The sequence below is a fragment of the Engraulis encrasicolus genome, chromosome 23, assembly GCF_034702125.1.
Source record: "Engraulis encrasicolus isolate BLACKSEA-1 chromosome 23, IST_EnEncr_1.0, whole genome shotgun sequence".
NCBI lineage: Eukaryota > Metazoa > Chordata > Actinopteri > Clupeiformes > Engraulidae > Engraulis > Engraulis encrasicolus.
In genome coordinates, this window is record NC_085879.1 from 18,880,041 (window position 1) to 18,895,720 (window position 15,680).

General features: G+C 43.3%; 1 protein-coding gene across 1 annotated transcript in view; it reads right to left on the reverse strand.

Moving 5' to 3' along the window:
* The window catches only part of tmtops3a (teleost multiple tissue opsin 3a), a 24,694-nt gene extending 11,323 nt beyond the window's left edge, over positions 1-13,371 (reverse strand). Inside the window, exons 1-2 of the mRNA XM_063190787.1 lie at positions 12,990-13,371; positions 1,790-2,118 (exon numbers count right to left, since the gene is read on the reverse strand). Of these exons, the coding sequence (XP_063046857.1) occupies positions 1,790-2,118; positions 12,990-13,371 (711 nt within the window). The remainder of the gene's footprint in view (positions 1-1,789; positions 2,119-12,989) is intronic.
* Between the last annotated feature and the right edge of the window lie 2,309 nt (positions 13,372-15,680).

Below are 15,680 nucleotides of genomic sequence, written 5' to 3' on the forward strand. Positions count from 1 at the left end.
GGCCCACACAGTGTCTTATTTATGTGGACATATGGCTGGGGGGGTCCATTGGAGCAGACTGTACATAGGGCCCACAATTCGCTGATAAGCCCCTGTGGCATGTGGTTGATGTCAGAACGGAGAATAGTGATCACCACCTACTGTAGCACCTGCACTTTCAGAATCAACCAATTGGAATGATCTGGTTACACTAAATTGCTGGGCGATGTGGTCCACAATTTTGTATCGATCGATCAGTTGAACAACGACATGAAAGGTCGCTGAATAGGCACTTCGACTGCACCACTCTCTGATACTCTCTCTGATTCTCTGTCTCTGTCTCTGTCTCTGTCTCTCTCTCTCTCTCTCTCTCACCTCAATCAGAGTCCCAATCCCAAGGTTATAATGTAGTGCTTGCTGATACAGCCGAAGAATTTCTCAGTAAGGATCCCATTAAAAAAAAGAGCTCACAATAGATCTTTTTTCCTTTTGATCTAATCGATTTAGTGAGTAATAGACTTTGACTTGACAGAACGATTCGACATTAGATGTGGAGGTGATATGCTTTGAAAGGAACAGTACATGGACATTCAGAAAGGAATGCACAGAATATAGAGAAATATTCTTAAAAATAAATAATAATAACTGAAGTAAATAGCCATGAGCCTGACCATGACCATGTCCATTATCGGTTACCGCCAGTTGAACTGTTTGTTCAATTAGTGATTTTCAGAGCTATGCGTGTGCCATACTACAGTATTGTGAAACATTTCTGTGTGTTTTGTGTGGTGTGGTGGTGTCTGTCTCTGTGTGTTTGTGTGTGTGTGAGCATGCATGAATGCGCATGTGTATGTAAACGGACACACTATGTATAGGACCATGACCATGTCCATTGTCGGTTACCGCCAGCTGAACTGTTTGTTCAATTAGTAATTTTCAAATGCGTGTGCAATACTACAGTATGTGAAATACAGTTTCTGTGTTTATTTGTGTGGTGTTGTGGTGTCCGTCTCTGTGTGTTTGTGTGTGTGTGTGAGCGTGCATGTGTGCGTGTGTGCGTGTGTGCGTGTGTGCGTGCGTGCGTGCGTGCGTGTAAATGGACACACTACGTATAGGACTATAACCATGTGCGTTATCGGTTACCGCCAGTTGAACTGTTCGTTCAATTAGTAATTTTCAGAGCTATGCATGTGCCATACGACAGTATGTGAAACATTTCTGTACTTATTTGTGTGGTGTGGTGGTGTCTCTGTGTGTTTGTGTGTGTGTGAGCGTGTATGCGTGCGTGCGCGTATGTAAACATACATACATACATACATACATACATACATACATACATACATACATGTAAACATTCATGGCGGAGGCAATAATACTAATCCATGGCCCCGCCCAAGGCTCAAACTGCTAGGGACTGGTTACAACGGAGACCTGGGTTTCGATTCTACCCTGAGGTCATTTGCCGTTTCTCCCCTGTCTTTCTCTTCTATTACTTTCCTCAAACTCTCCAATCCAATAAAGGCAAGAGAAGTCCAGAAAAACGTCAATAAAAATAATATTTATGGCCCTACCATGGCGCTAACGGTCGGGCACTCCTCTGCTGCTACACGGCCGACCTGGATTCGATTCCGGACCGGGTCCTTTGCTAGGCCCTTGGCCATCGCTCTCTCCCAACTCGCTTCCTGTCTCTCCTCTACTGTGCTGTCTCATAAAAAACTTGAAAAGCCCCAAAAAATATTTAAAAAAACTAATATTCCTAAAATAAAAGTAAAACTTATGAATAGTAATAAATAACATGACTCTTACTCACCCCGCGGAGTACTAGCAGTATCCTGCTGTAGCAGAAGAGCATGAGCAGCAGGGGCAGCATCAGGCAGAAGAGGAACAGGCACACCACGTACAGCACACTTCCTGTGGAGCGCCGCTGCCACTCCACCGAACAGGAAGTGCCGTGGCCCTCGGGCCCGTAGCGGCTCCAGCCCAGGAAGGGCGGCACGGTCCACAGCAGCGAGTACACCCAGGTGCCGCACACGCACAGCCACGCCTTGCGGAAGTCCGACACGTCTGCCTTGGTGGAGCAGAGCACGGCCGAGTAGCGCTCGTAGGACAGGATGGCCAGGGACACCAGGGACACGATGCCTGCAGAGCACAGGAGGACACACAGATACACAATATTATATATTATGCAATACAAGAATAAGATATAGTATAGAGCACTTATAGGAGAGGATGCAAGACACAACAAGGACACAATGCCTTCCGAGGACAGGAGGAAACAGAGATACAATATCATATACTATATAGATGGACAGGATATAGTAATGTTTCTCAACGGTGGTTCTATAGCCCCCCCAGAGGTCGTTGGGGAGCCCCAGGGGTGCGTGGAGAAGGATACAGCTGAGAGGGGACGTAATTAGTTTTAATTTTGCTGCATTTGTTTATTATAATTTTTTAATACAAGGGGGGGGGTTGCAGACTTGTGATGAGGTCCAGGGGGCATTGGGAGGCTTATGATGATTTACAAAAGGGTGACAACCATTTGGATATAGCAAAGCACTTGTAGGAGAGGATGGTGAGAGACCTCATGGACACGATGCCTTTAGAGAGGACACAAGGTCACTATGTATGGTAGTAGAGTCTAGAATGCAGAATATACAGTAGAATGTGGGCTTGCTTGGGAGGATACAAAGATAACTATGTGGAAGAATGTGGAATATAAAATAATACAAATTCTCATTGTTCTCAGTTCCTTGTAGGAGAGGGTGGAGAGAGACTCCAAGGATAATGCGGAGTTTTTATGAGGCAGGATAAAGTAGTATGAAGCGCTCGTATGGGAGGGTGGCTATAGAGCAGGATATCAGGACACACGGATATAAGTATAATACATACTACATGTACGTATGTAGAGTATGTGGAGAATGTGGAGTATAAAACACAGAATACATTCCAGGGAGGATGGATATACAAGATATACGCACCACAGAATGTAATATAATGAAAATATGAATTAGTTCTAATGAGACAAGAGATACAGTACTATACAACAGAGAGACATACACAAGAGACAAGAGATACTATGTGGAATGTAGAATATATAATACCCATATGTGCCTGGGAGGAAAGAAGGATAAAAATAAATATTACGTAATGCAGTAAGTGATATTGGCCGTTGGCCCAGTGTTCGGGCCGGGCCCTAATGATCATATTATATACAGTATATGGACGTCTGGACAGGGATACCAAGGAGAGATGATGCCTGGGGAGGAGATAAAGAAATAATATTACTCTACTGTGTGAATGTATTATGGCACTCCAATGGGTACACGGGATACAAAGGCATATCTGTGTCAGTGTGGCAATCCAGCTGCACAGACAGAGATAGACAGAAAGCGATTGCAGAGGGTGACCCGCACCACACACACACACACGCTCACACACACACACACACACACACACACACACACACACACACACACACACACACACACACACACACACACACACACACACACACACACACACACACACACACACACACACACACAAAACATTGGCTGCCCTCTGCCTCCCGTACCCAACCATCTACAGTACAACTCCGGCTGTCTCAGCACCACAAAGAACAATAGCCACCCCGACCACCTCCACCTCTACAACCTGTTGCCTTCTGTTTCTATTTCTGTTGGCAGTCGCTTCAGGTCCATCGCACGAAAAAGAACAAACAGGCTGGCAGGGTCAGCTTCTTTCCCCAAAGCTGTCACCATGCTAAACGCAAAAGTCTGCAATGAGAACTGGCATATCTGCACCGTCACCGCCCACTGTTACCTCTGGGGAGCATAGCAGGGCACAAGGGTACTTTATGAATGAATGAATGTCTTTATTGTCATTGTACAGGTAGAAGGAAATGTGTAAAGTGCAGATGCTCTGGGTGCTTAAAAACTACACGAAACAGTATAAGACAATAGGCCCACAAAAACACTGACACCCCCCACCCTTTCACCATAGTCTATGTCTGTGTGTCATTGCCCTACTGGGATGTATAAAATAATGATAATAGTACTAATGTTCAGAGATAGATATTCTTTTCTATCCTATACTTTTTCTTCCAACTTCACACGGCCTTCCTAGCACCCCCTTGCGGCCCACCACTCCCCGGTCCCCGGCCCCCACTTCCAAAACTCCTGGTATAGAGCACACATAAGCCAATTTGGACAGGAACACCAGAAGGAAAGAAGGACACAGAGATACTGCATAATGTACTACAGCGCTTTTAAACCCGGGATCCGGGTCCCTCGAGGGGCGCAAGAGATTGCAGGGGGTCCTCGGAATTCTATAGGCGTTGAGGTTGTGACTAAATTTCTACTTGTGAACATTATAAATAGGCTGAATCAAAACCAAAAGAACACATTCTGGTCCCCATGTAATCGTTAAGGTATTGATTAATGTGTCAAGCAAGAGGCATTGCAATTAATCACTTACATAATTATTTCAATGAACAAAGGTTAAGAACCACCGATGTGCTATGTAGTTGTAAAATGAAGAACATAGAATCTAGTACGTACAATTTAGAAAATGAGCATGGGAGGATAGAAGGTCACAAGAAGATATGATAGCACAGTGAGGAGTTCTCATTAAACTGGACACCAGAGAGACGATGCCCGGGGAGCATAGACGGTTACAACGATATATTATTTACTTTGTGCAGAATGTATGAATGTGTGCCTGGGAGTACAGCAGGCGACACAGGGTTTATTATGATATAATGGAGCCCTCATTAGACAGGGTGGACAGGGACATCAGAGAGAGAGACAGTGTCCGTGGAGGATATCTAATGGCACAAAGATATACTGTATGCAGGGAAGATGATGACAAGGTGTCTGCTGTCCCGGGCCCAGGGAGAGAGGGGCCCATTACATATTTGGGTCCTCATTACATTAAATGTATTGGGTGGGGGGCCCTTTCAGATGACTTTGACCTGGGCCCAGCCAAAGCTATCAGCGGCCCTGACTGTATAGATATAGTATGAACCTCCTAGTGTGAGTCAGCCTACTGTTGAGCATCGGGAGTAGAGCCCGTAAGACAGGTCCAACAGTGACCACTGATGTAACAGCATAGTTCATATAATATTAGGCAATACCGTATTTTATTATGAATGGATTATGGAGCTCAGCTCCCATGTGTGCCTGTGACGCGGCTAGAGGTTTCCAAAGATATAGCGCAAATGCCAAAGATATACTGCCCTACAAAGACAAAGTGCTGTAACTACAGCAATACTGAAACTGAGAAAAAGGCCTTAAGTATTAGTATTAGCTTGGATATTGTAGTTACTGCAAATTTGACACGCATCTCTAAAACGGGACACATTTGGACCAAGCCTTTGTCACCTGATACAGGAGGTGTGACATTATTACCATTTTCAGTCTAAACTAAATTCTGACAAAACATATAGCTACTGCACTTTGCCTTTGTAGGGTAGTGTAGTACAGTAGAATGTAGAATGTACAGTAGAATCAGAGAGAGTAGAGAGAGAGAGGTTCCATTGGCCCATTGTTTCCGGGTTCTATTATTGCAAGGGGTAGGGGGGGAAATCCCCCTTTAGGCAGACCTAGGCAGACCTAAGGACTGTTCTATTCAATGCTAGGAGCATTATGACACTCCCCTTTAGGCAGACCGGAACCTGGTCACGTTAGGTGCCCATAGCAACCTATTACATTGGCATATCTCTATATACTTAAAGAATCTCTGGTAGAATGGACCTGCCATAAAATAGGATGGACATGGACACCAGTGAGATGGTGCCAGGGGAGGACAGAGGGACACTAGGATATGTGTTGTGTGGTAAAAAGTAGAATATAGAATATTGAATAGAGCATGTACTGTAGAATGTGTTCCCTAGAGGATAGAAGGGTACAAAGATGCACCACTGACATAACCCTTGTTGTAAGTTTGCTGTTACAGAGTGGTAGTGACAAAGTCTTGTAATGTCATAGCAGCGTAATACTATGGTAGTTAAGCCTTTTCAACATATATGTTGAAATTACATTACATTTAGTAGACGTTTTTTCCAACGCAATTTACAAATGAGGACATTAAACTTGTAATTTGAAAAAACTCCCACTGACAATTTCGCTTTTTTTCTTTAATACATGACATTTCGGTCCTGGACCTTCATCAGGTAAAAGGAGTTGAGGACATAAAACATAGCATATAACTGAAAAAGTGCACAGGAAATACAAACTTAACGTATAACTTAACTTAACAACTTAACGTATAAGTCAAGAGCGTCTCAGGTTTTTTTTATAGCACACTTCACTGGTGGAATGGTGTGTGTTACAAAACTATACAACTGTCACAAACTCTCGTAAGACGAGATGGTCAGGCACACCAGTGAGTCAATGTCTGTGGAGAATATAATGACCCAAACATATATATTATTACGGATGTATAGCACGGAGCCCCTGTGCGTGTGAGTTACATCCTAGCATGAGGAGCACAGCTAAGACCGGTTCAGCAGTGACGCACAAGAGGAGAATCACAAGAAGGCGCTCAGCATGTCTAGCAGCATACATCAGGTACAATTGGGTACTCTTCCGAGAAACACAAGTATTTCAGGCTTCTACTAAATCCAGTGGTATATATTCCGACACCGGATAAGGGCGGAGAAGTGATCTTAAGACATGCGCCACATGCTCCTAAGAATGGATAAGGAGCGGCCCACCAGACCAGCGACATGATGCCTGTGAGAAGAAGAATAAAGAGAGAGGAGAACAAGAAGGAAGAGAGTTGGGGAAGGAACAGGATGAGGAGGAAGAGCACAAAATCACAAAGGGATGCTCTCCCCTGGAGGTGGTAGCATAGCAAGTGTGATCACAGAGAGAGTGTCCATGTCATACATTTTGTATGTAGGTAGTGTACTACAGGAAGTGGATAGATATGAACAGGGCTGCACTGGGACCAAAAAAATCAGCTGGGCATTTTAGTATAGCCCAGCCCCTCACATATGATAGTCAACTTTCTGTAGGCCTATATCAAATATGCATCAATGAAAGTGAAGTGAAAGTCCAACTGGGAAACTCCAACTCCCATTGTCATTGTGACACAGCACCCCACAGCACACAAGTTTTCACTGCACACTGCACACAACGAAATTGCATTTATGCCTCACTCGTGCAAGGGGCAGCCCCCAATGGCGCCCCAAGGGAGCAGTGCGGCGGGATGGTACCATGCTCAGGGTACCACAGTCATGGAGGAGGATGAGGGGGAGCAATGGTTAATTACTTCCCCCACCAACCTGGCTCATTATTAGCTGGTTTGTTTTTCCTTTGTCTTCACGATACCACCTGGGCACCCCCCACATCTGACACATTCTCGAATTATGCTCCTTTTCAAAAATCATTGCATGTGAATGGATAAACAATCTGTCCATCATTTTTACTGTGACACTTCAGCCACTTACATTGAAGTCTACTCGTGACGCTGAGAACAGGTTTAATAAGAGCCATAACACTGCCCGAAACGGAAATCCTACCCACGATCCCGCAAACAAAAGCATCGGCTTGAGGGTTGTCGGCCCATTGGGAAAATGCACTATATGTCAGTAGACCAGTCTAGCCCTGGAAATGGAAGATCAACTCTCTGCCATTCTGCTCTTCCTCCTGATCCAGTTTCTTCCTGCCTCTCCTCCTCCCTTTTGTTCTCTCTTTTATTCCTATTCTCACACAGGCATGATGGCATTCATGGTGGTCTGTTCCTTATCCACTTCTAGCAACTTGCGGCGCAATCTTAAACCCCTTACCGCATGTTATAACCTTTCTGTCACCAAAATTGTAATGGCTATGTGTTGATCTGTTACTTAAGGCTTTCTGTAATGCCATAGCAGTGTTGTTATAATGTAGTTGAGTATTTTCAGCAAATAGTGAATAGACCCGCCGGCAACCCCATCTGCAGTGAGAGGCTATGACTCCTTTTCCGTCTTTTTTTGCTCAACTTGGGAGCTCAACTGGTGGCCTGACAAGTGTGATGGAGAGACCAGTGTGTCCATGTCATGAATGTTGTATGTGGATACTTGAGGAAGTGGATAGACATGGATGAAGATCAACTCTCTTTGTGATTCCACTCTCTACGATTCTACACAGTAAAAAGTTTTAGGTAGCATGGTCCAACTAAAAAAGTGATATTTTCCCTCTTTATTTTTACTCTGGTCAGCGTAACATTTCACTTGAGTTAATTATTCTATGCAATATTGTGTAAATATCAAAAACGAAATATAGTGTAAATATTAACACTCGCTGTTTAGTTGAAATTACACTGGCCACCTGCAGATTTTTTTACACCACTGTGACTCAGAGTTCTGGAATTTGAATTTATAAATATTGATACCCCATTATTTACAGCATGCTCTCTTGTGATTCTGCTCAGTAAGAGTCTGCTCCAACTCTCCTCCTCCATGTTCTCTCATTTTTCTCTTGTTTTTTCTTTTGTCTTGTCATGTTGTTGGTCTGGTGGTCTGCCCCTTATATCCCTAATACCGTATATCATCCAATCTTTGGAGTCTGCTGCAGCTCAGTGCTTCTCTGCCTTTTTCTTTTTTGCAATGCTCAACTCAGGAGCTCAACGGGTGGCAAGTCAAGTGTGCTGGAGAGAGAGAGAGAGAGAGAGAGAGAGAGAGAGAGAGAGAGAGAGAGAGAGAGAGAGAGAGAGAGAGAGAGAGAGAGAGAGAGAGAGAGAGAGAGAGAGAGTCCATGTCATAAATGTTGTATGTGTGAGTACTCGACATGGAAGATCAGATCAACCAGACAATGCTGGAAAGGCTGAGAGGTAGTAGGCACTGCACACATATAGCAGCAGAATCACAAAGAGCTGTTCAACACCAGACTACCCATCATGAGTGCATAAATGGATGCACTACACTGTCCGTAAAGGCCCATTCATACACCTGTGAGAAAGATGCATATACTTGTGGAGAGTTTTCTATCCATTTATCTCCTACAGAATTGCGGAGTTTAAGATCATGTACTGTAATGGATCAAAACAACTTGAACATCCATGCTCCATGTGAAAGACGGCTGGAGGTATGATGATGTTAATGGACGTACCGTATGGACAGAACCATGTCAATGACAAACACAGGACGTGAATGGACCTGAAGAGGGTATGTCTAGTATAGCCTAGCTGCTTGTCACTGAGGCAGTAGCCTTTTTAGAACATCATGGAGAAGAAGGCAGACTACAGCTCAAAAGACAAGATAGGCAACCACAGGATGATATAAATACGTACAAAGGGCTACTACATTCAAATCTTTTTTTAACCTTCTGAATTTCATTCCGGCCCCCCTCAATGGGAATCCATCAATTCCCATGAATTACACTCAGGGCCGCTGACGGCTTTTGGTCGACCCAGGATGAAATCTTTAGAAACTAGAAATGCACTCATAGAGTGCAGACCGCCACCAAGGACGCTGTTTGAAAGAACATTTGGATGTTAGAGCCTATTTTTTTCAAGCCTTTCTGGCTTCTTTTTGTGGAGTTAGAACTGGAATGTCAAAAGTCACCCTATACCGCAATGGTGAAGAATCTTTAAAAAAATTCCTGGATATGGACAACCACCAAAATGTAGTCACTTGTTCTTTTTGTCATTTTCAACAACTCCACAAAGTTTCATCCAAGTCAGTTCATAACTTTTTGAGTTATCCTGCTGACAGACAGACAAACAAGCAAACAAACAGACAGACAGAGAGACAAACAAACGTGACCGAAAACATAACCTCCTTGGCGGAGGTAATTAGAAAGATGATGGCAATGAATATGTTTAACTGAAGGTTCGGTGTACTGTCATAGTGCTGTACTATGGTAGTGAAGTTTTTGAAGTCACTATTACAGCGTTCCACCGCTGGGACGGTGGGCACTAAGGGGCGACAGATCCCTGGGGAACCTTAGGATTGCTCCCAGAACTTTTAAGTTCCTCAGAGAAACAGAGGATTATTTGGGGAGCTTATTTTTTATAGTATACTTTACTAAACAAGATCATGTTTGGATCTACTGCTGGCACTGAGATGAAAAACGCTGAGGAAGGGGAAAAAAATTAATGGTGGCATATACGTAGATTGTCTACACAGTAAATTTTATAGTGTTAAAATAACACTTAAAGAGTTAAAATCAACACTGCTCTAGTGTCTATTTGGTCCTGCTCCAGATCAGTGTTAAACACTGGTGTTAGATTCATAGTGTTAAGCTAACACCATAAAGAGTAAAGCAGTTTTGGGGAGCATACAATGGCGCAGACAAACTCCATCACCTCGAGGAGGCGGGGGCTCTCTGGAGTACTTCTAACTCCACACAATTTAACAACTTCATTTGTCACTGACACTGGAGAGCATCTCACTCCATTTGGTGTTGGAATTACTCCAATAGTGTTAATAAGCCTTAACACTGCAAAATTAACACTGGGAAATTTACTGTGTAGCAGGCATCTCGATGGGCACTTTGAGAACTGCAAAGTGCAGCTTTAATTCCCACAATAAAGATCTTGGCCTACATAATTAGGTGACAGCTTGGATGAAACATTAAAGGGAATAGTTAAGAAAGATAGCGCATCTGATCTAATTCTTAATTGCACTGAAACAAGGACTAAGCTTACATTTTAGCAGTGGGATACAGAATCTTAATGCAATGAAATCCCTCGAGTTAATCCATTCTTGTTTGCTGACCTCTTTCGATGCATTAGCAGCAGATGTTTTCAAAAACAAGTGATCACTCTAAGTGGTCTAAGTCCTTCAGCGGTCACTGAAACAGAACCTTGGGAAGCTGCACGGCAATATGGTACACAACACGTTTTGTTCTTGCTTGCTACAGAGAGTCTGGTCTCGGCTTAAACGTGAACAGAATTTGATGAAGACAGGCCTCACATTTGCTGGAATCCTTGTCGTGTTCTGTCTATTGTAGGATATTATACTGTCTATTAGATACCAACCACAGCACGACAATATGTCACAAATAAAGTGTAACATGTCCCAAATAAAGAGGGGGGAAACAAATTTTAGGCAACATCAGTGGAGTTACGTACACCAATAGGCACAAAGTCCTTGTTCCCACTGTAGATTAAAGTCACTATGTGTGATATGTTTGTGCTGTTTTGAAGTGTCCATGAGGTAAAAGGATTATTAGGATACCACAGCACCACAATATGTCACAAATAAAGTATAACATGTCACAAATAAAGAGGGGAAGAAGAGATTTTAGGCAACATCAGGACATTAATTGGCACAAAGTCCTTGTTTCTACTGTAAAGTTAAAGTTAAAGTCTAAGCTTATATATAACTATGTGTGATATCTTTGTGCTGTTTTGAAGCATCCATGAGGTAAAAGGATTACTAGGAAATGCATGCCGCGGCGCACTGGTAGGCTTGGTGGCTGTGGCAATGCTGGATGTTCGGACACAGTTAACACAGTAATTATGAGGGAGATCTGCAATGCTATGCACACTACTTTGGTTAGGAAGGAGAAAAGGAGTCGCACACAGGAGCTGGGTGCAATTCAGAAAGGAAATATATTGAAAAAGCAGAGATTAAGAATGAAAGCCAAAGACAATGTGGGATACAAACGTTTCGGGACTCTGTACCATCGTCAGTGTTGCCAATTTGAAAATGTTCCATCCTGTATTAGCTACTCCTTTGGAATTACGCACCAAACAAAACTCTCCAAGAAAGACTGAGGCGCGGACACTCCCTTTACCTTCACTACTTTGGTTAGGGCAATGCCGGTATAGGATTACTTCTTCACACTCCTTGATTTTTTTTTAACATACATTACTCTGAGGGCCATTGACAGCATTTGCCGGGCCCGGGACATAACTGAATGGGACCCCTTCTCAGTACATACAATGCAATGGGGGGGCAAGTTTGGGCTACCTCTCTCCCTGGACCCGGGACAACTGACCCTTTGTCCACCTCTGTAGTTTCACTTATTACACTATGGGCAGAAATATCATGCATGGTGCCTTTAAAATCATTTATCAGAGGTGGTGCCGGTATCAAAATAGAACAACCCACCCCACCCCCACCCCCACCCAATTCCATCAAAACAGAACACCCCACCCCACCCAATTTCTATTCTCCAGCAATTCACACTGAGTGGATGTAACAAGCCTGTTTGCCTATGTCTATGTCTATGTATGTTGTTTGTTGTTAAACATCATAATTTACGTTAGTAGGCAATCTGTTCTCATAGCTTGTGATAAGGGCCAACATTGTGTGAATGGAATGGCACATCACACCATGAATTGGTTTCATTTGATGTCCTGAGGTAACTAACTGCAAGGCACGCCGGTGCAAATGTCACACACACTTAAATTGGTGAAACAGAAGAAGTGTCTGTGCCCTAGTTCTTCTTAATTAAAAACATCACCTCTGGATCTGTGTGGTCTGCCTCTCCCAATTTCACACAAACAAACATACACACATCAACATGCTGTTTCCACCAGACACATAGCCTACAACGGCACATTTGCTGTGAGAATTAACTAAATGAGCTGAGTGAAGCATATAGACACTGCTTATTCGTAGGCTACCAGACACACATAGCTTCTTCCCCACAGTTAACTTATCACCCAACTTTACAGTTCATGGCCAATACTTTTTTTACATATTGTTGTGTAAGTGGTGCTATTTTCCTCACTGTGTTGTTTATTGCCTTTACTGTATCTATCTATATCTATTCGAGACTTTATAATGAGTCATTAGACTTTCATTAAATGATAAGCCAATTATGTCATAGTCCTCCGGGTCCCTACCGCACATATTCATGCTACGGTTACTGTTACGATTGACATTCTCTGAACACCTGTCACTGGCTAAGTTCGAGTGGCACGTCTCGCGCAAAAGCATCACTGTTAATTCGCTGCTTACAAAGTGTAAACAACTGTAAAGTAGGCTAGGCTAAACAAATTGTAACCTTTCCGTGAGGGCGAGGTGCTCATCTGTATTCAAAATAGGCTAATGACAAACAGTGGAAACTTACCGAAAAGCGAATTAGCGAAACCATACCACTGGCACCCGTAGTCTCCAATGAGCCACCTGCCGTACACATTCGCCGCGAAGCTGAACGGCGTGCCAAAGATGCACACAAGTATGTCACTGACACTTATGTTTAGCAGGATGAGGTTTATGGGCGTCCAGAGAGAGCGATACTTTGCGAATATCAGCAGCACGAGGAGGTTGTTGAAGAAGCCAAAAAACATGATGATTCCGAGGAAAGTTGCCACCACGGTGTGGCCAGTCCGACCGAGACCCGCCGTCTCCAGTGGAAACGGGGGGTCCTCCTCAGAGCTTTCATTGAAGCTTTGGTTTAAACTGGGACTCTCTGAACTGCTCAAATTCAAACTCCAGATATGGACCAGCATAGCTGCCTCCAGCGCGTGTGAAGAGTGCGCGGGAGATGTGCTTGCACAGTGACGCGCGCGCCACGGATGGGATTGTTGCGGCTCAGGGCTCAGCTCACCCAACCAACACGGAGTGTGTCTCTCCGAGATTGCGGTCATCCTTTGACACCGCTTCATATTAGGCGCTTCATGTCCACTCAAATGACCCCAGATTGTGTCCAATCAGCTTCTGTTATGCTGAAGAGTCACCCCTCATTGGCCATAAATGACATTCAATGTCATCCAAGAGTATTGCATGTCATCACTTTGGCTATTTATTATTAATCAATCATAAATCAACTTTTAATTTTGAGTTGACATTGATGATCCATTAACTTGCTATTTTTGAAGACAGTACACCTAATAACAGCGTATTAACCCCAGAGGTCAATGTGGAAATAATGAACAAAAGGAAATTACTTCATGCATATTCTGTTTCTGTTTCTTTTTTCTGTCTGTCTTTCTGTCTGTCTTTCTGTCTTTCTGTCTTTCTTTCTTCCTTTCTTTCTTTCTTTCTTTCTTTCTTTTTTTCTTTCTTTCTTTCTTTCTTTCTTTCTTTCTTTCTTTCTTTCTTTCTTTCTGTCTGTCTTTCCTTCTTTCCTCTGTCCGTATCATTTCATATTTCTTTTTCCCCATTGTTTGTATTTGTAAACACATGCTGCCTGGTGACATCTGATATTCATGAGGTTGTGTACGGACATATGTCACCTTCCTAAATCATCCAAATACCGCTTTACCCAGGAGCCGCATTTCATTTGTTCCACAACAACACAAGGTGCACGCACACTCCATCTTCTCACAAACCAAGACCATATGTGCGCATCATTCACTGCATGACATGCACAATCCATCACCTGTGTTTGTAAACTATTCTCAAACCCTTTGCTTCTGAACTATTCCAAACACATACGGTAGACATATCATCTGATCCCTTCCCATACTAAACAGTGTTACAGTAATCCTTGTAGGGCATATGGCCCCCCGACTACAAGAATGTTCAATTTGATTCTTTAAGTGTTGTTTTGACGCTGCACAACATACTACACGCACCCTCAGCTTCAACTATAAGATTCTGCATTCATCTGACATTTGAATAAAATAAATGTACGAATCAACGCATCATCTTTTTTATTTTTTTCTGATTTGGGGAAATGCATGGGGCTGATCCACACACGCACACGCGCACACACTCACGCACACACACACACGCACGCACAGGCATGCGCTCGCGCACACGTACACGCGTGCACACACACACACACACACACACACACACACACACACACACACACACACACACACACACACACACACACACACACACACACTCATGCACACACACACACGCACAGGCACACGCACATGCACACGCACACACGCACACACACGTACACGCGTGCACACACACACACACAGGCACGCACACACACTTGTCCCTAGTCTGATTGCTCTATTCATTAAGCGTGATTATGGCATGCCTCCTGCTAGGGTATGCATGTAGGAAGGCTCACATGATGTGAAATAACATTTGCTGCACTCTCCAACTGTAGTTTAGTGTCTGGTCTGGTGCATCAATGGCAGAGGTCTAAATTAGAAAAGGAGGTTTCCCTCAGCAACACAGATGCTGGCTTTTAGTATAACATCAAAGGACCAAAATGGAAATAAGCTTTCGGACTTTATTGTGCTATCCTGGCGCTCTGTTTTATTTATTTAGGCTATGTGGTGTGGTTTGCAATAGACCTTAATCATGTATTTATTCACTTAAGAACTGAGAATGTCAAATAAAATCATTTCATTCATTCAATCATTCATTCATTCATTCATGAAAGCTTAATTCTATTCAGTATTTAAGTGACAACGTAATGGACGAACGTCCGGCATTATGTTGGCATTTAGGGCCTACCAATATTGGACCAAAGCTCAATGTAAGTTGACATACAGTATTGTGCACAGTATAAGCTGACATATGTAAAACAGGTGATACACTGTAGTGATTTAATGGTTGGTGTTTAGAAGGTTGCAGCTCGAATTCCACCCTTACCAACACCTTTATTCAAGGCTGAAGTGCCCTTAAGCAAGGCACCTATAACCCCAAGACTGTAGGCTACCCCATAAGAAATAGTATGTATGTGGTTTTGAATAAAACTATCAGCTAAATGTAATGCAGGGAGGGACATCAAGGGTTCAGAAAGTAAAACCCTGCCACATATACAGTATACAGTGCTCTAGCCAATTCACTGAACAAGCTGATCCGATTACCACACCCCTTCAGGTTGATGAGCTCATTAGTG